The sequence below is a fragment of the Quercus lobata genome, chromosome 5 (assembly GCF_001633185.2).
Source record: "Quercus lobata isolate SW786 chromosome 5, ValleyOak3.0 Primary Assembly, whole genome shotgun sequence".
Classification (NCBI taxonomy): domain Eukaryota; kingdom Viridiplantae; phylum Streptophyta; class Magnoliopsida; order Fagales; family Fagaceae; genus Quercus; species Quercus lobata.
The window spans coordinates 34,716,938-34,744,711 of NC_044908.1; the positions used below are offsets into that span (position 1 = coordinate 34,716,938).

General features: G+C 34.5%; 1 protein-coding gene across 3 annotated transcripts; it reads right to left on the reverse strand.

Annotated features, from left to right (window-relative positions):
- Positions 1-1,287: 1,287 nt before the first annotated feature.
- Positions 1,288-16,465, reverse strand: LOC115989250. 3 transcript variants are annotated; one of them, XM_031112917.1, is made up of 5 exons: positions 15,825-16,465; positions 15,529-15,660; positions 13,341-13,499; positions 12,472-12,953; positions 1,288-2,231 (listed from the first exon to the last, which is right to left on the reverse strand). In XM_031112917.1, the coding sequence occupies exons 1-5, from the start codon at positions 16,345-16,347 to the stop codon at positions 1,440-1,442; spliced, it is 2,088 nt and encodes a 695-aa protein (XP_030968777.1). In that variant the 5' UTR covers positions 16,348-16,465; the 3' UTR covers positions 1,288-1,439. The 3 variants fall into 3 exon arrangements, with proteins under 3 accessions (XP_030968777.1, XP_030968776.1, XP_030968775.1); XM_031112916.1 differs by having other exon boundaries at positions 13,341-13,496; positions 15,529-15,678; XM_031112915.1 differs by having other exon boundaries at positions 15,529-15,678.
- Positions 16,466-27,774: the final 11,309 nt, after the last annotated feature.

Genomic DNA, 27,774 nt, shown 5'->3' on the forward strand with positions numbered 1-27,774 from the left:
GGAACTAACTAAATAGAGCTTTTTTGATGATTAAAAAACGTGCTAAAGGGCTGCCCTCCAGTTTTGAAAAGAGAAAAAAAGTTTTAGAGAAGATGGAGGCCAAAAAATCACTCTCTCCAACTAGGATTATGATTGGAGACACAATTTATGTTCAAATTGAAGCCCAGGTTATCTACTTTCAAATGAAATAAATCTCACTCAAAACTTCTTTGTGGATAAAAAGTTCTGGTCAAAATAATGAGCAAATGTCATTTTTCAATATTGATTACAAAGCAATTTAAGCACTTTTAAGTTGTGATTACTTCCAAACTGTTGTAAATTCTTTAATTATCCTTGATTGACACATGTCAAGCTCATCAGTGGGGCCAGGGACCAAAATTTATTTACAAGTATAAAATGCGGTGTCTACACCCATCAAACCCCTCATACGAAATAAAAGAACAAAAAAATCTCTCTCTCTCTCTCATTTAAATTTTCTTTCTCTATGTAGAATTAAATTTTTTTCTTTCATAATATAGTAAGTGTTCATTTGAGAATAACTTATTTAGCTTTTTATTGAATTTTTTTGCTAGAAGTGAGCCAAAATATACTTGTATTTAAAAAAATTAAGAAAAAAAATGAGATTTTAAAAGTTATACAAAAAATGCCAAGAATTTAAAAACTGGCTTGTAAGCTAGTCCTAAACACACACTAACAAAAGAATTTTTTTTTTCTTTTTTATGTATTCATAAAAATTAGGGTTTATTATTTTCATTAGTGGGATAACTATTATAATATATTTTTTTTAGAGAACACTATTATTTTTTTTTATTACAAGGTAGAATTTTTCTATTATTATTATTATTATTATTATTTTATTGATAAGAAAACTAACTTGTAACCATTAAAGAAAATTTTTTAACTATGAGTTTTACGCTGGACCCTTAACAAAAGTTAAAATGTTGTGGGTACTGTTTTTTCTTTGAGTAGGTGAAGGTTTTTTCAATTCGCTAGTATTATACAAGAGTTATAGATTATTGTATACATTCTAGCAAAAATGTGTTTAGAAAATTATTATTGCACATAAGTTATACATTATTGTATTCATTCTAACAAAAATGTGTCTAAAAAATTAATTCAATTTAAGTTATAATTATAAACTAGTGAATTCGAGTTTTGAAAACATGATTTCACGATTTTAGCCTTGTGTCTCATACACACGAATGTGTAATTATCATCAATACTTTTCTCAATTTAAGTCGGGGGCAAACATCTTTGAACTTATGGTTTATTTTTCTTCATGGATGCTGCAGAGACCAAACAATATTACAGTACGTAGACATAAGTTCAAGAGTTAATATACATATCAACACTAGTTTTTGTCACTCTTGTGCCCACAAAGAATTCCTATAAATATTATATTAAGACTGCTTTTCCGTAAGTGTAACAATTTGGCTTTCTTAAACGGAACATTGAGTGGCCTGTGATGTATTCTGCGAACAAAAGTCCCCTCCCTCTGCGTTGTCTCGACTGAAGCTATTATTTGTCCCACCTTGAAGGCAAATGGAGGAACTACGGATTTCAAGTTTTCGATCGCTGTAGTACAAGCTGGTGTTCTTAGACATAGCAGCAGGAAACCAATAACGGCAATTAAATGCCCCTATAATTTTCTTCAGCAAGTACATGTAAGTCTTTGATAGAGAAAGATAGAGCGGGAGATATGCCAGTGCAAAGATGCCGACTGGAAGGAAAGAAAGGGAATAGAGGAGAATTTTTGTCCACCTTTCTTTAGTACGTATCATGAGGATGATTGTAGCAGAAAATGATATCATCATCATTACAACAGAGAAAAACAGAAATGTGAAGCCTAGCATGAGCTTGTTAGGAAGGGAATGCTTGAAGTCTTCCAATCGAAATGGTGCTGTGAGGATTGAAAGAAATATTACCACTGATGTCAAAGCGCATGCAAGTGAGAGTACATCAGTTGCTGTGAAAACCACAAAGAAAGGTTCATTGAGAAGGACTGGAACACCAGTATTCTGATTAGGACCTCCTGGTATTGTGTAGGCAGCCGCAAAGGCAACTGTTACCATTAGAACTGCCACAATGGAGCATCCTTGTGCTGTGCGAATTAGCCAATCTCTCGCTGCATTCCGGAGATCAGATTTGGTATTAGCAAATAAGACTTCAGCAGTCACTTTCATATTGTTCCGATGATAAATGAAAGCGCCTTTTATGACTGACTTTACACGCTGCACACAGAAACATATACTTAACAGGTTGACAACCAAAGTATTTGATGAACTAGGAATAAAACCCACTCTAAAAAGGGTATCTAAATTATATCTCAGAGGATGATTCAATTAAATCCCCCATACAAGTAGCACAATTAATTAACGACCCCGTCTCATACATGCAGCAGCTGTGGAGTAAAAAAAATTTGCTGGGTGGCATAATAAATCTCAATCAAATAGATTTATCCATTATACATTTCATCAAGGAGATCTCACCAAATCCAGTGGAGTTCTCACCAAATTGGGGAAGATCTCACCAAATCTAGTGGTGATCTTGTTGAATCTGGCATATCTCCATCGGATTTGGTGATAACCCTCACAGATCTAAGTGATATTGCTAGTCAAATCAAGCTTGTTGGATTTTGGATGAAACTAGCCACTCAACCCACCATCATACTTCAATCTGTGTCAAAATTGATCTCTTATGCATCTACTATAGTAAAAGACTTGATCCACAGGTTTTTATTATTATTATTATTATTATTTTTTACGATATCCCTTAAATTCAAGGCTAAAACAACTTGATAAACATCTATAGTGCATTTTGTTTTCGGATAAATTAGCATGTCACATTGTTGATCTTAAATGTCAGGTTCTAAATGATTTGTTTATTGGCAAATTGTGTACAAAAACTTGTCTAGGTATAAATGTTATTGTCTATGAGTCATATTAGACATTGTTCAAAGTGCTGCAAATCAGAAATCAAGAACATACAAGTTGCAAGTTCAGGAAATCAAAACCTAGCTGGCTCGACCGACTGAGAAGAAGATTCGACCAATCAAGATGTGATTCTGCAGAATTTAAACAAAGCCTAGCAGCCCATTAAACGTTTAGGGTTTCAATCCAAATTTACTTGGTATTCAAGAAAAACCCTAAAGCAAGTTTTTCAAGTCTTGGAAAGCCACTCTTTTGAGATCTGAGAGGTTTTGTACCTTCTACTCTTTCAAGCATTTACTAAAGATCATTCTTATTTCATAAGTATCAGTGTAACAAAGTTTTAACCCAAGCTTCAAATATCAAGTGTATTGAATAGCAAAACATGAACTGGAGGTTCATGTTGGAGTAGATCCACATCCATAAAGTCAGAGGGTTTTAGAGCTAGGTTTGAAAATCATAGTTAAGTTTACTATGAATTTAATATTCTTGACTATAAAATTTTACTTGATAGTGGATTGTTCTTCTTGGAATTTGTCCCCCTAGGTTTTTTATCATGAAACTGGTTTGTTTCATTTGTTTTCCTAGGTCATCATATGTTGTATTACTTAGTTTTTCCATTGCATGATATATTTGATGTATGTTTAAACTAAGGTCTACATAATTGACTTAATTAACAACTTGGCAATAAAACTAGGTTAAACATTGTTTGTTGTTGACACCCTATTTTGCAACTCGTATTTAACCTCACATGGAGATTAAAAAGGTAATTTTACCTTGGAAATATGCATCTTGATTCTGTCATTAGATCCTTAATCTCATTTCACCAAAATCATTTTGATGTTGTAACGATCAAATTGACTGGTCATGAACCATAATCGGATCATCAGATTGAAAGTTATCATCAAATCAAGTTTTAATGGCTGAGATGTACTATCACAAATTGAGTCCAACTATATCACAAATTGAGTCCGACTATATGTGATTATGAACAATTAATTTCAATTGGTTATAAATATAATCAATTTGAGATCGATGATGTGTCATAATTTAATTGGTTAAGACTACATTTTATGGTAGGGTTGCACACATCTAATGAACTAAATAGTTAAACATTAATTATTCAATGAGTAATTTGTGCAATTACCATTTAATTAGAGTAAATTTGGAACCAATTAAGTCTAAAATGGAAGTGATTGGAGCCATTTAATGTTAATTGGAAGTTAATTTGGGACCTATTAATGTTAATTGTGCTGAAACCATTTTCTAGCAAATGATCTCTGCTCACCATTTCATCGATATCTCTCAGAATATTTTGAATCTATGAATGAGGTTAATTTCCCAGAAACTAGACATCTGAGGCTTCAATTTGAGCACAAGAATGAGATAATTCCGATCAGAATTGAGTCAGATATGATTTTTCGAAGTTGGCTCTACAGGTTGTTACAGTAGCTACGGAAAAACCGAACATTGCTTGCTCCTCACTCTCATCAATCTTCACATTTAATGCACCTGATTTCTCCAAAGGCTAAAATAAGGTCTAGATTGATAATTCTTTGTCAACCCTGATTAAATAGCATTCCATTCATATTTCCTCCACCACTACTATATAAACCCCCCCTCCTTCATTCCAAGACACATAAAAAACCCCCCGTCTCTTCTCCTCTCTTAAATTCTAGTGAAGTTGAGTAATCTTGTCATATCTTGGTCTTCCTGAGACTCAAGGTATTGAGTGAAACTCACTCTCCCTCTCCTAACTCTTCTTTTCCTCCACCCTTAGGACCTCCATCGAGAGTCCCCTCCTCCACCATATGAATCTTGCATAAAAGTATAATCCCCTTCCCTAACTGTTTGTTTATGTTGTCATTATGAGAATTTAAGATTAAAGCATGATAATTCCCTTGAATATGTTTGAATGTTCTTAATTGTTCTTATGTGTTCTTCACATGTTCTTAGTTATTCATCACATGTTCATACATATCGCTGGATTTAATCTTAAATCCACATAAAAAATATGAAAAACATGTTTATTTAATAATTCTTTCAAATTCTTGAACCTAGGATATCACAATCCACACACATTCACTAGAATTTATTTTTTAATCCAAATACAATGCTTAATAAATTGAATTAGGGTTTATCACATGCACACACATTAAATTCAAATGCAAATTGATTGATAACATATTGAATGATGTGATACGAATGTTAGCCACCATAGTCTAGAAGACCGGTTTCACCGGGCAAGGTAGGTGCCTAACACCTTCTCACCTTGTAACATAGCCTCCAAACTTAGATCAAGGGTTAGTAGACCAATGTTTACCAATGTAATTTTCGATTTTTAGATTGTAACTAGGAAATAAAGCCATGTACTTTATCTTAAATTGTATCTAAGACCAAAGCTATGTAATTTTCCTATGATTAATGTAAATTCAATTACAAATTAATAAAATAAGGAATTTTTCAACTTTGGTTTTCTTATTTATTCCAATAATTAAATAAGTGGCGACTCCATTGTAAAACCCTTAATCTAAAGGGGAAAATATAACTAGTCGAACCTCCATTTTGAAAGGCAATAACACAACTTTACCCATTCATGTGGGTTTGGCCCAACATCCTATAAAAATGAGCCGGGAGCGCGGTCTCTCACATTTGTTCAAGAGTCTAAAAACTAACAAGTGGCATCAAAGTAAGTTAGCTCATGTCCAGGTAGTTTTTACCTTGAGTTGATCCTTAACTCCTTTTGTCAAGGATCGAGGTCACTCTTTAATGATCCCTCCCCATTTTGATGGGAATAATTATACTTACTGGAAGGTAAGGATGAAAACTTTCTTAAAGTCTCTCAATAAAAAAGTTTGGCAATCTGTTGAAACTAGATAGACCAAAACTACAACTCCTATAGCAGAATGGATAGATGCTCAAAAGGAAGCTGCTAGTTATAACAGTAAAGCTATGAATGCTAAATTCAATGCTATTTCCTTAGAAGAGTTTAAAAAGATTTCTAATGTTGAAGTTGCTCACACTGCATGGAACATTTTTCAAACTATGCATGAAGGAACTAAGGCTTTAAAAATCAATAAACTTCAACAGTTAACTTCCAAATTTGAGAGTAGTAAAATGTTTGAGGATGAATCTATTGATGAGTTTTATTCCAAACTAAATGACATTGTTAACTCAGCATTTAATTTAGGTGAGGTCTATGATCAAAGCCTATGATGGTTAGAAACATCTTAAGATCCCTAACTAAGGACTTTAGACCTAAAGTGACTACTATCATTGAAAGTAAGGATGTTGACACCATTTGTGTTGATGAACTTGTAGAATCCCTTCAGACCTATGAGTCATAATCAATGGCCTTGAAAATAGTAGATGTGGTAGATGAAAACTTGTTTGATAATGAAATCTCATCCACTGAAATAGCTTATCTTGCCAAACAATTTAGAAATATCTTGCAAAACAATAACAAAAAGGCAAGAAATAAAAATTTTGTTGATCATAAGAATGTGAAGAAGATTGAACAACCTAAGAATGATTTCACTAAAAAATCCAATTCTAGAAAAGAAAAGGTTGGTCCATCTTCTAACAATTCTTTATGTTAACAATGTTTTGGTTTTCAAGGCTATGGACATAAAATCTAAATGTCGTACTTACTTGAGGTCTAATGGAGAGGCCATGGCAGTCACTCTATGTGATGATGAAGGATCTAATCAAGATTTTGATAGTGATCAGGAAGGTAAGTTCATGGCTTTCACTACTACTGCTGTGACTGATAAGACCATTGATGTGAAAGTTGAAAGTCCTTCTAATGAAGAGCTTTCTGAAAATGCTGACTTGCAAGAAGCCTATAATAAGTTATGCAAGATTGTAGCAAAAGATGCTATGACTGTTGATTTGTCTTTAAAGAAGATTGAAAGTCTTGAATTGGAAAAGAAAAATCTTTGATCAAACTGATTGACACTAATGAGTTCTTGAATGTTGTTAAGATTGAAAATATTTCTTTGGTTGAAAAAGTTAAGAACTAGAAACTAACTTATGTGTTACTAGAGAACATCTTGGTATGTCTTCTAGCTCTAAACTCGATGAGATGCTAGGGACTCAAAAATCCTCTTTTGATAAGACTGGTTTAGGTTATATTGAAAGTGGTTCTTTTTCCACAAATTCTTCTACAAAATTTGTCATACTTCTTCTGAGTCTGTTCCTAAACTTGTAGAGAGAGCTAAAAAGGGCGAAATTCTTGCTACAAGAAGAATTAGGATTGCCTTTAGTGATATCAAACCAAAACAGTCTTTTCATCCTATTGCTAAGAAGTAAAAATCCTCAATGGTTTTGTCATTTCTGCTATAGAGCTAGGCATACTCGCCCAAATTGTTTCAATTTGCAAGCTAGCAAGCAAGCAACTAATCAAAAAGTGTTAGGGCGAAAAGCACAAGATCCTATGACACTTATTGAAGAATTGATAAAGGCTCTTAGTCTTTTTGCTAATTCTAGAGTTGATCTTCAATCAAATCCTTCAAGGAACTCCAACTCCCTTTCTACATCTAAGAACATGTTGATTCAAAAGGCTTGTCTTAAATGAGCTTTCTTGGCATGGTCCCTATGCTTCATCTCTTCTCTCTTGGGACAAATTGTTTTTTTTTTAGGATTTGTTTGCATTTAATTTCATGCACTTCATTAATGGTTGTGTTAGGTTGTTTTTAAGTTTTTTTTTTTTTTTTTTTAATAAAAAAAATTCAAAAACACAAAAAGATTTTTACTTTTTGTATTGCACACCATATAGTGTGTAATTAAGGTTGGCCAATGAAACTTTGTATTTATGTTTGTGCACCTTCTTTAGCTTTGATAAACTTTGATATGCACCTCACTAGTTTGTGTTATTCTATGCTTAATATAAGTGAATTGTTCTTACTTTTGATCAAAGGATCTTGATTTTGGTGTCACATATTTTGATCATAAGGACTAAAAAAAATCATAGGAGAAATGTATAAATAACCATCTCACTACTAGTGTGTGTTTCTAAATATATATATATATATGTGTGTGTGTGTGTGTGTGTGTGAAAACAAGAGAAACCTCATGCAAAAAATCCTTGAACAAAGGTGTTGCATTTTTTTTTTTTTAAATTTGTAAAATAGTGGGCTTGAAATTTAAAAAAAAAAAAAATATATATATATATATATATATGTGCCCTTCTAATTTGTGACTATGCATTAAGCTTTTAAGCATAAAATTTCATGAAAGCATTAGTCAATAGATTGTAATCTACATTGGGAGATGTGGGAGTTATAGGATGTATCTTCTTAAGTGATAGTCACTTTCAAATCAATGTGATTGATAATGTAGAAATTTTGATTAAATTCTATCTACATATCAACTATTTTGTGTTTGTATAAATACTTGTTACACATATTACATGCAAACCCATGCTAAATTAAGTGCATAAGACTGCGTGGGTTGTCTAATCTGGCCTTCTTTAATTGCATATAATCTGTTGTTTACATGCAATTTTTGTTGTTTTGGTTGGGAGATTTGAAGAAAAGTGAGTTTTTCATGATTTAGAAGTTTTAAAATCTGTGTTTTTAACTTCTTGATGGGTTTTGATGTGTGCATTTGAGTGGCATCTTGTTTAAAACTTTTTTGTACACATGTATTAAGTCATGAAAACTGCTTTGTAAGTTGGTTTTTGCATAAAATTTCCAGATTTTTAAGTTTTCAAATTTTTTCATTGGTTCGACCAATCAAAGTTTCTTTTGACCGATCGAAACTGTGAGCTTTTGTGCTCTAAAAGCTTCTACCCCTCTCGATTGATGTTGCTCAATTTTATACCAATCAAAAATTCCCAAAAATTGCCTTCAATTCCTACTCAATTGCTTTATACCGATCAAATATAATTTTTTTTTTTACTCTTATGGCTTGAACGATCAACTTTTATCTTTATTCTATCACTTTTCTTTGACTCCTTGATTCCTCTCCACTCAAAAAAAAAAAAAAAAAAAAAAAAAATTGTCGTTTTTTGAGTCAAAGCTTCCAGGGTTTTCTTCTACATTACTTGGTAAGATTCATATACCCTTTTTTTTTTTTATCAAATTACATGAAAACATGCATTTTCATTGAAAATTCATGAGATTTTCAGACTTAGAAAATTTTAGGATTTTTAGTGATTTTGATTGTTTTAGTTTAAAATGATCAATGGGTTTTTGTGTATGCATGTTGTTGACATGATTCCTATGGTTTAATTTCTTTAATTTCATGGATTATGAAAATTTTAGAAATTAGTGTTCATATGTTCTTGAGAAAATTGGGGATTTTGTTCAATTGGGCTTAAATTGATGAAATCATTGTCATTGGTTAATTGATTGTTAATAACATGTTTTATACTTGTTTTGATAATCAATTGATTGATTGGGTTTGTTTTGAAAAATTAGAGTTCATGTTCTTTAAAAATTGGAGATTTTCATAAATCTTAGTTTTTTCTTGTTCAATTTCTGAATCAAACACTTTAATTGTTTAATTTAACCTAAGAATTGTGTTTTCTAGATCACAACTTGTTTAAATTGGGTTAATTCTTTCAAAACATGCATCATGTGAGTATGTATCTCATGCATCATGTAGATTTTAAAGACTTGCATTCTATACTCTTGTCTATTTTTTTAATGTAGTCTACCCTTGTGTTTTGTTTATTCCCATCCATAGACCTTAGAATATGGCTCCTAAGAAATTTGCTGCTAGGAAATCCTCTATGGGTGCCTCTTCCTCTAGAGAATCGTTTGATTCTTCTAGGTTCCAAACTCTTTCTGACTTCCAAAAGTTTGCAATCTTGATCAAATATAGGTCTATTTGGAGTGAGAGGGTAGTTGTTTTAGATGAGCTTAGTTCATCCACTAGGCAAAACTTTGAGTCTAAGGGTTGGTTGTCTATCTATTCTAACCTTGTGTCTCCTCTTGCTACCATTATTAGAGAGTTCTACTCTAATTTTTCTATTCATTCTACTGTTACAGGTGGTCACTTCTTGGCTACTTGGGTTAGGGGTTCTGAGTATCCAATAACACGTCAGGATGTTTCTAATGCTCTTTAGGTTCCTATTGTTGTGAATCCAATTTATCCATACGTTGATTCTCCCTCTTTGGATGATGTTGTGTCTGTTCTTTATGGCACACCTATGGTTTGGACTAATGAACCTAGGCTTGACACAAGTGAACTTATTAAGGATAACTATCTTCTCTATAAAATAGATTGTCACAATATTTTCCTTATGTCTCATATTCACACTGTTCCTACTGACCACCTTGTTTTCTTGTTTGGTCTTGTCACTGGTGCTTCCATGTGTTTTCCATCTCTTTTTATTCAATCTATTGTAGATATCCATAGAAGCAATTCTCATAAACAGAGTCTTTTCTTCCCTGTTTCTATTCTTAGAGTCTTAGAGCATTTAGGCTTTGAATGCCCTTCCTCTTCTGAGCTTGTTCGTCAGATTTCACCTATTAGAGCAACTTTATTGAAGCCAAGTAGAGCACAAAAGAAGACTCCAATGAAGCTCAAGGCAAAGGGAAAGAGAGCTAGAGTTGATCCTCCACAAGAATATGTATAGGTTGTCCTTCTGTGGATCCGTTGTTGTGGCTGATAATGATAAAGATGCTGCTGCTGCTACTGCTGACCTTTTTGGACCTATACCATTTGTACAGTCTATGCTAGAGAGGATGCCTAAGGCTCAAACAACTCTTGATACCATGATACAAACCTTCATAATGACTCAAGCAACTTATGGATAGCTTTTGGACTTTTTAATTTATGATGTTGCAGCCCTTCGGGTTGAGTTTACAGAGTTTAGGAGTAGTTTCACACCTCCACATCCAACCTCTTCTGATTGATATTGATTGCCTTTGGCAATTAATAACAAAAAGGGGGAGTATAATGTATTTAGGGGGAGATTTCGGACTTAGGGGGAGAAATTTGTTTTAGGGGGAGTTTTTTATGTTTTGATGTTTTTCTTTACTTTGTCTATATTTTTGTTTATGTTCACATACTCTTGATGATATGGTATATTGGTTTCCTTTTTTCTTTATATAAGTATTGTGATTCATAGATTTTTTTTTTTTTTTTTTTCCTTCCCAATGCCTTGATGGTTTGTTTGGGTGTTTTAGGAAATTGCATGTTATTATGATCATGTTCCAACTGCCTATATATTTTTGCAAATTTTAGGATAGTTGTTTATTGGGATTATATTTAGGGCAAATCTTTTATTTGGGTAGTTCTTGAAATTGAGTAGTTCATTTTGTATGTGAATTTTGTTACGTATTGCCAAATGGGGAGATTGTTAGGTTCTAAATGTTTAGGTCCTAAATGATTTGTTTATTGGCAAACTGTGTACATAAACTTGTCTAGGTATAGATCTTAGTGTCTATGAATCATATTAGACATTGCTCAAAGTGCTACAAGTCAGAATTCAAGAACATACAAGCTACAGATTCAGGAAATCAAAACCCAACTGGCTCGACTGATCAAGAAGAAGGTTTGACCAATCAAGATGCAATTTTGCAAAATTTAAATAAAGTCCAATAGTCCATTAAACGTTTAGGGTTTCACTCCAAATTTACTTAGTATATATGGAAAACCCTAAAGCATGTTTTTCAAGTCTTGGAGAGCTACACTTTTGAGATCTGAGAGATTTTGTGTACCTTCTACTCTATCAAGCATCTACTAGAGATCATTCTTATTTCATAAGTATTGGTAGAACAAAGTTGCAACCCAAGTTTCAGATATCAAGTCTACAGAAGAGCAAAATGTGAACTGAAAGTTCATGTTGGAGTAGATCCACATCAAAGAAGTCTGAGGGTTTTAAAGCTCGGTTTGATAATCATAGTTAAGTTTATTATAAATTTAATATTCTTAGCTGTAAGCTTTTATTTGATAGTGGATTGTGCTTCTTAGGATTGGTTTCCTTAAGTTTTTTACTTTAAAACAAGTTTATTTCATTAGTTTTCTTGAGTTATCATATCTTGTGTTATTTAGTTTTTCCACTACATGATATGTGTGATGTATGTGATGTATGTTTAACCTAAGACCTACATAATTGACTTAATTAACAACTTGGCAATAAAATCATGTTAAACATTGTTTGTTTAGGGATCTAAAAACTAACATTAAATTTTTTGTGTTTTGTTTTGTTTTATTTTTTAATTTTTTTTATTGATAATGATTGGAAATACTTACCTACTAAATATGCTGTCTTTGCCGCTCAAAACCAAGTCATTTCTTATCCCCTCCAAACACTAGAGGAGATCAACTCGCCCAAATGATGCGGTGATTGTTGACCTTGAATATTAATTAAACTTTTTTATTTTAAAGTAATGTTATCTCGTCCAACAATTACTGTTACATTAATCAATTCCATCACTCCATAAGAGTGTAAAAAGAACACAAATTGATAATTTTGGGGTGGAAAAACACATGAACTATTTCAAGGGACAAAATTGAAACGAAAAACAAAAAACAAAAATCAAAGCATGAATTGCAGAGCAGATGAGAGCGGAGTTACAGAGAAGTGTACCTCAAACCAGAGGAGTTCCTCTTGCAATTGAAGTGCAGGGCCCAGCATCTTTTCAGGTACATAATCTTGCCTTGGCATTCCAACCATATGCAAAATGGTGTTCCCATTGATGTCAATCCTTCGTACCAACCACCTCATTGGTACTTCCATTTTAGACACATGCTCAAAAACCTCCAACTGGCGGCACTTGATAGCTACATGCAATATGGTCTGCCTTTCAACATCTATGTGCTCTACTGCCTGAGGGTATATTCTAAGTATTTCTTTAACAATCTCTACACAGCCTGACATAGTTGCTAGAAACAGCGGTGTAACCCCTCCTTGTTTCAGTTGTTGCCGAGAACTACCTCCCATCTCATAAGAGTGACAACCATATTCTTGCTGCTTTGACTTACTCAGGTCCACATTTGAACTAGTAAACTTCCACGAGGTATCTTCTTTTACTGAGAGTTTGGAGAGCCCCAACGAGGATTCTTGGCTTTCTGGATTATATAAACACAATTGTTGTTAGAACTAAAATAAATAAATAAATAAAATGTCAAGCTGATTTGGAAGAGACTTCTCCAAACTAATTTGGAGGCAAACTTTGTTCATTCCAAAAATCATCTAAGATTATAATTTAGTACTAAATTTTGCAATAATATCCTTTTAGTTTGACGTACAGCTTAAAGAGTGTGTTATGATATTATCTTTTATTTTGTTAGGAATCTTAATTTTGATAGTATTCATGATTGAGAATATTCCTTCGATATTTATAGTGCAAATTAAAAAAAAAAAAAAAAAAAAAAAAATGTAAAAACAAGTACAACCACTCTATTATCTTTTATTTTATCCATATTGGCACAATTCAAAAGTAGTTAACAAATTACCTCCCGTCTCGTAAGTAGATGGAACATTAGGGGGACAAATAAAATTGTGCGCCTTTGGCTTACTCCCGTCCACTTTAGAACTAGTAAACTTCCATGAGGTATCTTTTTCAACTAAGAGTTTGGAGAGATCCAACGCGGATTCATGACTGTTTGGAACTACTATCAATAATATAAAGACAATTAATTGCAAGAACTAAAATGATTAAAAAAAATCCCAAGCATTTATTTATTTATTTCAACCGTTAAGTAATGCAGTGATTCTATTGAATGAAGCATACTTGCCACAATCCTCAAGCAACGATTCTATTTCAACCGTTACCACAAAAATGATTAAAAAAAAATCCCAAGCACTCCACTTTTGAATGCATGAATTTTTTTTTTTTTTCCTCATTAGAAGAAAATATGCTATGATTTCTATGTTTATGAACCAAAGGAAAGTTTTTCATTTAGTATTGTTATTATTATATTTCTCTTATAATTCATTGTATAAGTAAAAACCTATAAAAATAACATTTATTATTTAATGAAATCATATATATATATATATAGAGAGAGAGAGAGAGAGAGAGAGAGAGAGAGAGAGAGATTATACTTTTGTAACTTTAAACAATATTACAACACTCAAATTTTTTTTTTTATTATTAAAAGAAAATTTCTATAAATCCACTGTTGGATTATATCATTTTCCTATAACCACAATACTTGGAAAATTTCATGATGGTTGGAGATTAATAATATCTTATTTATAAAATGTTTAAATGTCAAGTTTTGTATTATAAACTAATGCATTAAAAATGTGTTTATGGATCGAATAGAAAATAACATTCAATTGACATGAAATTTAGAATTCATTTGAGAAAATGTTTTTTAGCTTTTTATGGAAAGTTAATTGTTGAAAGTACCATAGAGAAAAAGCTAAAAGTTAGTTGATTTTTTTATTTTTTATTGAAAATACTGTAAAAAAAAATGTTAAAAATGTTAAAAGTACTATAGAAAAAATTGTGTAATTTTAACCATATTTTAATGTCTAAATATGCAAAATGACTTCCAAACATGAAAAACAAATATTTAACAACAACAACGACGACAATAATAATAACTAATTTTTTTTTGGCTTAGCTATAATTTACTATCAAGTTTGTTATATCAATTAAGATCCACATTTCATCAAAGCCATTAATTAAAGTTACCAAAAACATACCATAATGTCAATAGTAATTATAACAACAGTCAACTAGAGTTACAAAAAAATCCATAATATGAGTGAAAACTGGGCAAACTTTTTCCCAAAAACGTTGTGGCAATATTGGAACTGTAGGGAGGTTTTTAAGTTTTTTTTTTTTTTTTTTGAATAATAAAATTTGGGATTTATGAGCACAACAGCCAATGAATATACAAAAAATAAGTTAATTTTTTCCAACAGTATGAGCTCATAAAAATTGTAATGAGATTCATAAATGGTACCAAAAAAACTAAAACTTATTAGAAAGACCAAAAAAAGCTTAAACTAGTTCTCAAATGCACTCTTAGCAAACTTATTTAAAAGATAGAGAATATATAATCTATCGGTGAGCTTTTCAATATATTAATCTTATAAAAAAATTATCAAATGATATAATATTGTTTTTTTTTTTTTTTTTTGAGAATATTAAGTATTTTTAATACACACACGGAGAGAAAGAATAAGGTTTTTTTAAAGAAACTTACAATGGTGTATATCCAAAAAGACCTAACTTTTTTATACACAGTACAGATTTTAAACCTCTTTTACTCACACTCATTTTTCAATATAGGATTAACCTACTATTTTTTCTTTTGAGAATACTAAGTATTTTTAACACATACATGGGAAGAGAGAAATGAGTGTGAGTAAAAGAGGGTTAAAGCATGTGCTATATATTCAAAAGTGAGATCTTTTTTAATATACATTACTGTAAGATATAATATTACTTAAAGATATGCAGGGGAATAACTTGATCTTGGCCTAGGTATTATTTAAATTTAGTGTTCTAGTAATGAATATATTAAATTATGAGATGGATAAAAACTGTTACATACACATTTTGAACTGAACTGTGAATTGAAAATATAATTTCAAAATTAAAATTATGTCTTTAATTCACGATTTAAATTCAAAAAATAGTTGTGTAACAGTCGTATTTAACAAACACTAACTTATGATATTTACCTTTGTTGGAAATTCTTTTGAGGAATCCACGTCTGCGCGCTGGTTCAAAAGCAGAGGGGTTGCATGACAGAAGCTGGAGAGCGGTCATCCCATCTTGGTCTCTTTCACCAACTATATGTCCGAACCGTCTTGCTATGTTCAGAGCCAAATCTTGTTATGTGTTTTATGCATGGCAAACACACGGATGTGCCCCCACACACGAACCAAATCAATACAGAGAAGAAAAAAAATAATAAATCACATAAATACAATCATGTACGTCTAGTAATTGTATGTGTGTGCCGGTGGGAACTTACCGAAGTGGCGAGCAAGGATGGCGATGTGAAGCATTGTGGTTTTGTCAGTCCTCTGGCTAAATTGTTTCTGCTCAGCTACATCATATTCTGAAATTTTATCCGCCAGAAAATCGAAAATCCGTGTCTTACCGTAGCGGGCTGCCTGAAAGAGTACGCTTTCTCCAAGCTCGTTGCATATGTTTAACAACTCTGGGGCTTTCTCTAACATCTTCTTTGCTATCTGGACAGAGCAATCATCATCGAGAGTAGCAGCCTCGTGGAGGACAGTGTTTCCTGTATCATTTTTGCAGGTCATTTTCTCGGTAAGGGGGTCAGGCAATGCTTGCATAAGTCCAAGTACCAATTCAGCTTGTTTCGAGTAAGTGGCCAAGTGGAGCACTGTGTCCTTGTGTATGGTCACTACGTGCATTGCACGGTCAGGAACACGTTCACAGAGTTTTATCACGTTCTCCATCTCTTCTTTCAGTAGAGCATTGTACAGCTCTCCGTTTAATTTATCATCACTTTCTGGCATGGAAGCCATCAATTGAAGTGTCTGAAAGACAAAGGGTGATAAAAGGATGGGGGCAGTTAAGGTTTTCAAAAAAGATAGTGGCTTCCTTACTTTTGTATGTATTGATATGTTTCAATAACTTGTGATTGCAAAGGAATTATTAATAAACAAGAGAAGATATATATATATATCATACATCCGACGTATGATATGAGTCTTTTTTTTTTTTTTTGGTTAAAGATATGAGTCATTCCTCTCGAATGAGGTTCATGACATCTTCTTCCAGAATAAATAATTATATAAAATTTTGGGGTTTGGCCCAACAAAATTCTTTCTGACCCCACCTCCGACCGAACAAAATTCTTCCGAACTTCTAAAATGTTGAAGCTTGAGCAGCACAACTTTAACTAAGAAGGTAATGCAGAGCTTTTTGGCGAGAGACCTTCCTCCTGAATCCTGATTTTTCCTACTCTCTTTAATATTGTATTGCTATTTTAATTGCACTATCTGAACTATGCTTGAGTGGCTTGACAACTTGCACTCCTATTTATTTATTTTTGACCGGATAGCTTGTGCTATAATTGTACGAATATTACATGAGAATATGACAATTGTCAAAAGCTTGTGCTGTGCTACTAGTATTGTATATTGGAATGAAATGAGTTATTCTTCCACTTTTAAATTAATAATAGAAGGATTTTATTAATAGATGGCCTAAGATATCTATTAATAAATAATTTTAAGAAATTTTTTATGAAAAATTAAAAAATCTATTAAAAAATCATTTACTTTTTCATTTTTTCATATATATATATATATATATATATTAAAATGGTTCATTAATACATGTTTTAAGAGTACACATTAATCAGACCAATAATAATAATAGACACCACCTTAGACCTGATCTAGTCGAGCTAATGGGTTCATGATGAGCCAAAGGTTTTGAGCTGGGTTCATGGGATTTTGATTTAGGATTAGGTTGAGGTGTAGTTTGGATTCAGCTTATTCCAAGTCTACGTTTTACTGTAGCGCGTTTTGTTTTTTTTTTTTTTTTTTTTTTTTTTTGGTTCAGCCCACAATTGTTGACCATTCAACTGTGAACAGCGCTCCCGTGCACTGTTCACGGGTCCCACAAATTACACTTTTCAACAAATTTTTCATTAAAAATGGGTCCCACATCACTATTCACACAATTAAAAAATATTTTACTACAGTGTTTTCAATTTTCAGTTTCAGCAAAATAAGTTCTATCCAAACAGACCCTGAGTTGTTGTGAAACAATGTTATACTGGCATTGGTGTTTTGTGTTTTGAATATGGGTGAACAGTGCTGTTTTGAATAGTTGCCAACTCTTCTCTTTGTTTCTAATTGAAACTACATCTTTTGATGGCTAATTTGGCAAACCAAAAAAAAAAAAAAGTCAACATGCCAATGTGTCACTTGACAACCTAAACTAACAGAGAGAATGGAGTTTTGCTAACAAAATCAAATTTCGTGATCTAAAATTAAAGTAACCACAAATTTTAGAGGTGTACTTTGCAATTTACCCTAAATATAACTTCTTAATTGCAATACAATTCAACAATATTGAAATTGGGTATATCGTAAGATTCTTGATACTTGAAGGAATACAAAGAGGGACAAAAATTTTACCCAGGGATATTACTGGGAGATCTATTATGAAACTAAAGGAATACGTTTCTCATATTCTTATGCTTATGCTTTCCAAAAAATTTGCTATTTTTAAACTCTAATTGATTAGATATGAGGCCTTTTTGAATATATATCACTTTCAATTGCTTTAAAATCTTCTCTCATCTCTCTATATATGTATTAAAAATACTTAGTATTTAAAAAAAAAAAAAAAAAAAATTTATTAGATACTGAGGTCCCCCACCCCCTCTATTAGTTCAAAGTTCAAAGTATGAATGCCATTAAAAGAAGCGCCACTATAGGCAACTTTTTTTGTAGTGTCTCGTCTCTCGTTTGGGCAAGTGAGATAAAGAAGCGGTGTAAAAGGAATGGCAATTCTTCCGCCATTCCTTGGAGAATATGAATAGTTAGTTTAATGGACAGGTGTTCGAGCATGTATTCTCTTCTAGAGTGGCATGATATTTCCTAATATGAAAAGGTACTTCTAGAGCTGGGTTTGTGAACTGCTGTTTCTTTTTCTTTATTTTATTTGTTTTAAGCATAAATGCTTTGTTGAATTTCTGAGAGGGAAATAAGCTGCGTAGTCTTTTCCCTAAAAAATAATATATATAAAAAAGTGAGTTTTGTGCATAAAAAGATGCCATAATTGTTAATTACTAATAATTTGTTATCAAAACAATTATATATTTCATCGCGCGCAATATTTTTTATTTTATAAATCAAGTTACTTAAAGCTTCCTTTAGTTTCTTGTTTGATATATATATCTATATATATATATGAGTCTCCTCTTGTTTGATATCTAACTAAACTATTATACCTATTTGTTTTACACAGTTTTGAAAATTGGACTGACCTACTGGGAAACAAACTCTTAAAAATCAATTTTTTAAATAGAAAATGTAGAAAAAAACATAGGGAATTGTCGGTTCAACCAGAAAAACTGGTAACTGAACTAATTCAATCGGTTCTAAGTTAAAATGACAAAAGGCTAATCACACACTAGTTGATCAATCATACAATGCACAGGGGAAAGTTTAACATAATATGATTTTTTTAAGTCTTTTTTTTGTCTAAATAAAGGTAAAAATTTGATAATTATGTTAATTATTAATAAAAAAATTTTAATTTTTTTTTTATATAGAACTACATATTTTAGCATTATGCATTTATTACGAATTTGTTTATATATGAAATTATATAGTCTATTATTTAAAGAAAACTTGATATACCAAAATCCTAATGGAGGGTTTAAATATAAAATAAAATTTTAAATTTTGAATAATAACATATAAAATTGTGAGAACTATTATAAAACATAATGTTATGAAATCAACTAAAAGTTAAATAGTTTTAGTTTTATATATATTATAAATTATACGTACGTGTGAGTAATAGGCTATTCTTTAGATTTCAAAATTTTTTTTATATAATTTGACACCCTAAATAATTTTTAGTTTTATTGCCATCTCTTGTTAGGCAGGTCAATAAAGAAGTGGTGTACATGAAATTGGAATTTATTTTGTCGCGTTTGGCTTACCTTTAATACTTTTTTAATTAGAGGTCTCTTTTTATTCTAAATATACAATAACAAGTGGTAGTGGGCTTTAATCTCCAAATTTTATTTAGTTAATAAGTGATGTGGCAGTTTCTCATTAAAACAAAAGAAGATTTCAGTTAAAAAAATACTTAAGGTAAGCCAAATTCTATTTTCTCTTTCCTTGGAGAATATGAAAAGGTACTTTACTGGTTAGGTGTTGAGGCATGTATTCTCTTCTAGAGCAAAAAGACACTTACCCAATATGAAAAGGTACTAGAACCAATTCTTATTCTTGAGCTGGGTTTGTGAACTGCTTTTTTTCTTTTTAAAGGATAAATGCTTTGTTGAATGGTTGAAAGTGGAAATGTAAGCATCAATAGAGTTTTGTGCATAACAAAGATGCCATAACTGTTAATTACTAATAACTTGTTATCAAAACAATTATTCATTTCATCGCCATATTTTACCAAAACGCAGAAGCATACTCATTGTTCAGCAAAAGGAAATTAGGAAGTCAGAACTCAGTGATGAAAAAGTGAAGAGAAGTTTGAAGCAAGCGATGCAGTGGAGAAAGAGAAGAAAGCAACCAAAAAAAAAAAAGTTGTTGATACTGTCATTGTTATTAATCCCCCTCTCATCTTAATTATTTTGGGTTAGTAATTTTTTTTTCTTTTAAAATTAAAGCTTTAGATGTGTGAAACTGTGAATGATCTATTAAAACTTTTTTTTTTTTTTTTTTGGAGAATATGGTTCTGTTAACATCTAAGTTGAGAATTGCGTGTATCATGAGTATCACGTGAAGAATGAGTCCCGGCCGAAATTTGCATTCTTCTCATAAGTACTTTCTTAAATGGAACGAAATGACTGGAACCGACCAGAATGATTCGAAAGTTAGGTGGAACAAGGGCCTATCAGAGATAACAAAGCGAAAGAGAAGAAAGAGCGAAACTCACTATTTTGAGCAGCTGCGATTTCGCAAAAAAAAAAAAAAAAAAAAAAAAAAAAAAGATATTAGCAAGTCAACTTGTTACTTAACAGCCTAAACTAATAGAGGGAGGGGTTTTCCTTCCGCCTTCCAAATTTCATGCAATTCTGACTTTTATAGACATGGTAAATGACATAATCTTGAGTGCAAAACTCTCATTTAATTTGGGGGGGGGGGGGGGGGGGGGGAAGAGAGAGAGTTTGATAATTGTGTGTCATATATATAATAGAGTTTCATCTAGAGAGATAAAGGCATCTCCATATGAGATGTGAGTTGTGGAATGAAAATCAGGCTAATGGGTGGTAGCCCACCAAGGGAACTAAGGAGAAGTTAAAAGGGCAAGGAAAGAAATCGACTTTGGCCTGGATTTCATACCCTATCAAACTCTTGTTAAAGGTAATAGAGATGTAGTCCTAAATATGTTTTAGGTGATACGGTCCTCGAAAAAATTGTGAGAAAATTTATGTTTCTAGAGTTATTGAAAGAGGAGAGAAGAAAGTTACCTGAAGAGAGAAAAGAGAGGTAGCTAGGAGAAGAGAAAGAAAATAAGAAAAAATAATGAGAAGTGAGGAGAGAGAGAGAACAAAATAACATACTTTGAAAAATTATCACGAGAATCCAATTAGTGGGAATAAACGAAAGGAAAATTTTGAAAAAAAGATACTATGATTTTATGATTATAAGTTTGAGACTTGACCTACTTTATTGTCGAAAAACAAGAGGAAATAAATTTCATTTATTATTATTATTATAACAAAAATAACATTTATTGTTTAATTTATCTAAAATTAATGGATTTGTATACATTTTACTTTTTCTTAAAAATATTATTATATTCTAATGAGTACTGGTTAACTTATTTAATAAAAAAGTTGATTTAAAATATTTAAATAGGGTAGATTTCAATTTCAATTAACTCAACAAGTAAAATTTCATTATATAATAGAAATTAAGGGATTAAAGTTCAAATCTTGTCCCCAAAAAAAACCCAACTACTTGGCTTGATGATAAAGAAAACCTACGGACCTTCCCCACACAAAAACCAAATTAATAAATAAATCTCATAGATACATTCATATACTTCTACTATTTTTGTGCTCGCCGGGACTTTACATGAGCGTGGGAACTTACCGAATTGGTGAGCAAGGATGGCAATGTGAAGAATAGTGGTCATGTCATTGCTCTGGATAACTGATTTCCGGGCAGCTTCATCATATTCTGAAATTTTATCTGCCAGAAAGTTGAAAATATTAATCTTACCATAACGGGCAGCCTGGAAGAGAACTCTTTCTCCAAGCTCGTTGCGCATGCTTAATAACCCTTCGGCATTCTCTAACATCTTCGTTACTACCTCCACCAAGCCGTCGTCGAGAGTAGCAACCTTGTGGAGGACAGTGTTTCAAGAAACAATTTTGCTGGTGGTCATTTTGTGTGTTAAATAAATAATTATTAATATTAATATTAGCAACATGATGTGTTATACCATGTTTTGTATGCTAGAGTGGATGCGGAAGAGGAAGTATAGAAGAGGAACACTGAGAACACGAGGAACACTGAGAACAAATCATGTGTTACAATGAACTCTAACATGAGTATATATAGGCGACTAAACCTTAGACTACTAGTACAAGCAGGAATGGGCTTGGGCTTGGGCCTATTACATTGGGCTAATATGTCTAATATATATCTCTAACACCCTCCCTCAAACTCAAGGCAGAAGCTCGATGAAGGCTTGAGGTTGGATAAGCATGAGAAGATCACTTGGAGATGCCTTGAAGAATGCCTTTGAAGAAACCACAATGAAGAATGTGCCAATTGACCGATTTTGGAGTTTCAAATGAAGAAACAAAGTCCAAAATCGGAATCTACGCGAAAAACTGAGCAAGATAGGCCATTTTGGAAATTTTGACTTTTGGTCAAAGGTCAACGTAAAAATTCAAAGTCAACTGATCCAGAGTCAAAGTCAACAGTCAAAGTGCTCACGGGTCAGATCCGGGTGGTCCGGGTCGGGTCGGTCCGGGTCAACGGTCAGCTAGGTGACGTGGTGCTGACGAGATGACACTGCTGACATGGCTGATGATGTGTCGATGACGTGGACTAGGGCTGATATGGAGGTGCTTGCATGGCTGCTGACGTGGAGTGATGACGTCATCCGATGACGTCAGATGTCATCAGTAGTAGTTTTCCGGCGTGTGGAATGCGTGTGACGGCGTTACCGGTGCATGAAGTATATGCCGAAAATCCTGGTAGCGCGTGAGAGCGCGTGTAATCTCGTATGCGGGCTGAAATCGCAAGTTTCGTAGATTGGTGGACGAGGAGGCCGAAAGGGCGGCGCGTGCGTCCAGAATACGATCTAGAAGTCAGGAATCTATGGCAGCGCATGGGAGATTTTCCAGAGGCTTCTGCGGCGCGTGGAGGGGCGTGGAAAGGCTTCGCGAAGACCAGCTTACTGGGTTTGGATCACAAAAGGCCGTGGATCACGTATCTGTGGTTGGTTTCATTAGGTGAAGCGTCGATTTGCACAAATCTGAAAAGTTAAGTCACGACTTTGCTTGAGTTTGTTGGATTTTGACACCGCACAGAGCCATGGTGGCTACGAGATGCCGTGGAGCCTAGATCCAGCACAGAGAAATATGTGTGACTTCAGATGGTGGTATGCACGTGTGAATCTTCTTTGCTGTGTAGAGATGTTTGTTTGATGCCAAGAACGAAGTTTGGCTCTGATACCATGTTAAATAAATAATTATTAATATTAATATTAGCAACGTGATGTGTTATATCATGTTGTGTATGCTAGAGTGGATGCGGAAGAGGAAGTATAGAAGAGGAACACTGAGAACACGAGGGTTACGTGGTTCAGCCTTGACGGCCTACATCCACGGAGGAATCCCTGAAGGGCTACATCAATAATATATTAGAATATAGTACAAATCCTGTATTACAATGAACCCTAACATGAGTATATATAAGCAACTAAACCCTAGACTACTAGTACAAGCAGGAATGGACTTGGGCCTATTACATTGGGTTAATATGTCTAATATATATCTCTAACATTGTGGATATGGTGGTGACACAATGCTTCGAGAAGTCTTAAGTTCCAAGTTAGTTTTTTTCAAGTAAGTGTCCACGTTGAGCACCGTGTCTTCGTGTATGGTCAGTCTATGCATTGCATGGTCAGCAAAACTTTCACAAAGTTTTATCACATTCTTCACCTCTTCGTTCAGTATAGCATTGTACAGCTCTCCGTTTAATTCATCATCTTTAGCAGCATCATTTTCTAGCGGGGAGGCCATCAATTGAAGTGTCTGTAAAACCAGAGGGACATACAAGGAAGGAGAGGAGGTGTTAGAAGGTTTCCAGAAGAGTGGGTTTGTCATGTTTGTATACATGTATTGACCATTGAGTTTGCAAAATGTTACTTCTACTTTTACTTCTCATTTTTTGCTTAAACAAATGGAACTCGCTGATTGACGCACACTATGGCTATTTTTTTTAATCTATTCCTTTCTTTTCTTTTCTGTTCAGTTTCTTTTCTTCCTCTTTCTCCTCTTTGCTCTCTCTCGATCATTCTGTCTCTAAACCCAAAATCATAGCAAAAAAAAAAAAAAAATATTGGGGAAAACAACAAAAATCACAACACAAAGGGGGAAAAAATCATAAAATCAACAACAAAAAAATATACAATTAAAAACACACACACACACACACTCTCTCTCTCTCTCAACCCAAAATCTCACACACACACACAAAAAAAAAAAAAAAAGCCCCAGAACCAGTGTAACTATTACATACCCAGCTCCCATTTCGCCAAAATGTAGACCGATATGGTGTACCCAACTCGCATCGCAAATCCTTGAATCAGTGACAGAAGAAAACACTGTCAGAAACCGGTGAAGGAAGGAAAAAAGTATGGGGAAAGAGATGATTGGGGAACAAGTTTATAAAGAAGCAAAGAAAAAGAAATAAAGGGAAACACATGAGGAGGTGAGGAAAAGAAAATCTAGGACAATAACTTGTTTGTGATATAACTTTCCCACAATTATGATATCGTAGAGTGTAAATAGTAATATATATATATAGAAAGAGGTTTATGTGAAAATAATAAATAATTAATTGAAGTTTATCATTGATGATGCCGAAAATAATACTACCAGTGAGTCACACGTTCCTCGCACGTTGCAAATGGCACTTGCACAACGAAAAGGAAGAACCTAGCAGAGAGTACCGATGTGGTACCGGCCAAACACCCTCCGAAGGTTAAGTCAGAACTATTCTCACTGCTCTAGAGTGCTAGAGAGGGTAAATTATGCATACCTTGGGTTGTGAGGGTGCTTGGGTTTTTATAGTAGCGAGGGTTGCCCCTCTTTTCCTTGGAGTAGAAGTATTTTCCTTATAGGAGTCTTCTTGAGCGTATTTTACGGGATCTTTTCCTTATAAGGATCCCTTGAATATTATCTAGCGTGGGAGGCAAGACAATTCCTTATACGTAACGTGGGTAGCAAGTAAACTTATGCTCGGTCCGTCAGCTTCAATTTACTTCCTTTAGCTTTTTGGGCGTCGGTCTAGTAGTGCCGTCAGCCTTGGAGCCAGCTGACCTATGACCGTCAGCCATAACACCATCGTCTGCTTATGTCCGAAGGATTGCACTAAACCCGTCAGCTTTATGTTCTGCGTGGCTAGGCTCATCTTTTATCCTCATCAGCTGCCCCCTACTCTACGTGCTCGACGCCTCACACCGTCAGCACGTGGAGTTTATGACTTAACTATCTTTTTGCTCTTAGAGGCGAGAAAACCAATTATGAACGATTCCTCGAGCCGCAGGCTATTAAATGCAAGGATACGTGGTGCGCTTTCGTTGGCCTCGTTTCTGAGCACGGGCGTTGCCTCGCCTTCCATGCGTTTTCCCTCTTATATATATACCATGTCCCTTGTCTCATTTCTCTATTTCAACCTCGCTGACTTTTCAAGAGAGAACCCGTCTCCCTTACTTCCGATTTGATCCGTCAACTGTTATCAACACCATTGCTTACAAGGTTGTTTTATCCATTCAAGATCTGTTTTACCCGTAAGTTCTTCTTCCCTTTTTTCTTTGCTTTTTTACTTTTGCCTAAAAAAAAAAATTTTTATTGAGGACGTCAGTCTAGGCACTTAGAGTGGATCAGTCACTTGTAGGTAGTCAGATGTCAAGTGACGCGTCGAGTGATCAGTTGTCAGTCCGCGATGGAGCAGGCTACGACGAATTTTTTGGCTCAGGTCAAGAGTCTGACGGCTTTTCTGAGTCGTCAGGAAAAGAAACGTCAGCCAAATCCCCTAGTATTGACGTAGAAGACCATGTTGAGGGAGTTAGGGAGAAAGTGTTAAGTGAGGTTGAGGTCGAGGGGGGAGACGACGAGATTGTTAGTGACGGAATGGGGACGAAGGTGATGAGGAGGTTGATAGTGACGGGAATAGGGATGAAGGTGACGAGGAGGTTAGTAGTGACGGGAATGGGGATGAAGGTGACGAAGAGTCCTATGAGGGAACTTCAGGGAGTTCTGGAGGTAACCGTCCCTTCATTCTTCCGGAGGAGTGGGCCGTCAATAAATTCCTTCCAAAGATGAGCAACAGAGTTTTTAATGAGTTACGTACTCGTTTCCAAATCCCAGATCACATTCCTATCCGTCTCCTTAGAAAAAACGAGAGGTGTTATACAGGAAGGACTGTAGATGTTGGGATGTACGATGCCATGTTCGCAGCAGGCCTTAGATTACCACTGACGACTTTACACCGTCAGCTAGCAGATTTCTTGGGATTGTCCGTCAGCCAGATTGCTCCGAATGCTTGGAGGATCTTCATTGGTGCTGAGATCCTTTGGGGTCGATTGAGTGGGGGGAACCATCGCCTTTCGCTAGACGAGTTCTTTTATTGCTACAGACCCTAGCATAAAGTATCTGCTAAGGGGACATACCATTTTGCTCCTCGTGAAAAGAGCTTAAGATTAGTGTCTGATATGCCAGACTCAAATAGGAATTGAAAGAGTAGATTTTTCTTTGTTAAGGGGACGGACTGGGTGTGCCGTCTGGACGAGTGGGATACGCTGCCCGGTGGTTATTTTGATAACACTTGGGCTTATATTAGGGATTCAGGTCACCCCTTCTCTTTCTTTCTACTGTCTCTTTTCGCTTATCAGGGAGTTTTTTAACACCGTCTATTCCATTTTGCTTCAGCTAGCGCTCGCCCGGAAATATCTGACGAACAAAGGGAATTCATCCGTCAGATACTTGGCATCCCGCTTGAGCAACGGAAGTGTAGGGATTTGATCACCCTAGACACTCTTCATCTGTATTGTGGGGGTCCAGTGCCGACGGCTGAAGCTCGGAAGTTGGAAGAATTTTCCCAAAAACATAAGTGGACGCCTTATTTAATCCGTCGGTTTATTTACTCCGTCTGCTTTACTGATCTGTCAGTTTATTTTGCGTAGAGATGGAAGCTGCGAAGCAAAGGGTGAGGGCCACCGCTGCTCGTAAGAAGGAGGAAGAGAAGGCCAAGGGAAAAGAAGGAGTGTCCTCGTCAACCCCTCATTCTGCTTTTAAGGGTTCAGTTAAGAGTAAGGCTGACGGAAAGGATGATCCTCCTTCTAAGAAGGTGGCCGTCAGTCCTGGGGATGTGCCCTCCAAGAAGTCGCCCCCCAAGTCTAGTCACGATGCTGGGAAAGGAGTGATGACCTCTTCCGGCCCCGTCATTGAGGGGCCCCGTTACTTGTTGACTCACAAGGATTACGCTGTTGAAGGGGTAGAATCTCTTATAAAATAGACGGATCTGGATCCTTGTGCTCAACTAGGGACGGAGGACCTGGGAGCGTCAGCTTTCTTTGATATAACACGGGTATGCTTCCTACCTTGAATAACCTGATCTTGCCTTGGTTAATAGCTGACGATTGTACTTCCTTCAGGCCTTGGTTCGTGTTAAAGCACTCCAAGACCGGTGCGTGGCCAAAGAGGGCGTCGCCGCTCGGGTTAGGAGGCATAACTCCAACCTGATGGATCAGCAGGCGCAATATAAGGAGGCCGTCCGTCTCTTAAATGCAGATCTGAAGGACGTAAGGGAGAAGTTAGGAGAGGCTGAGCATCAGTAGAAGAAGCTTGAGGAGGAACTTTTGTCTTTACGCGCGCAAGTAGAGACGGCTAGGACTGACGCGGTCCAAAAATTCAAGACAACCCAATCATTCATTGATTCCTGTGCTAATTATTATGGCACTGGTTTTGATGATTGTCTGAAGCAAGTAGCGTCAGTTTA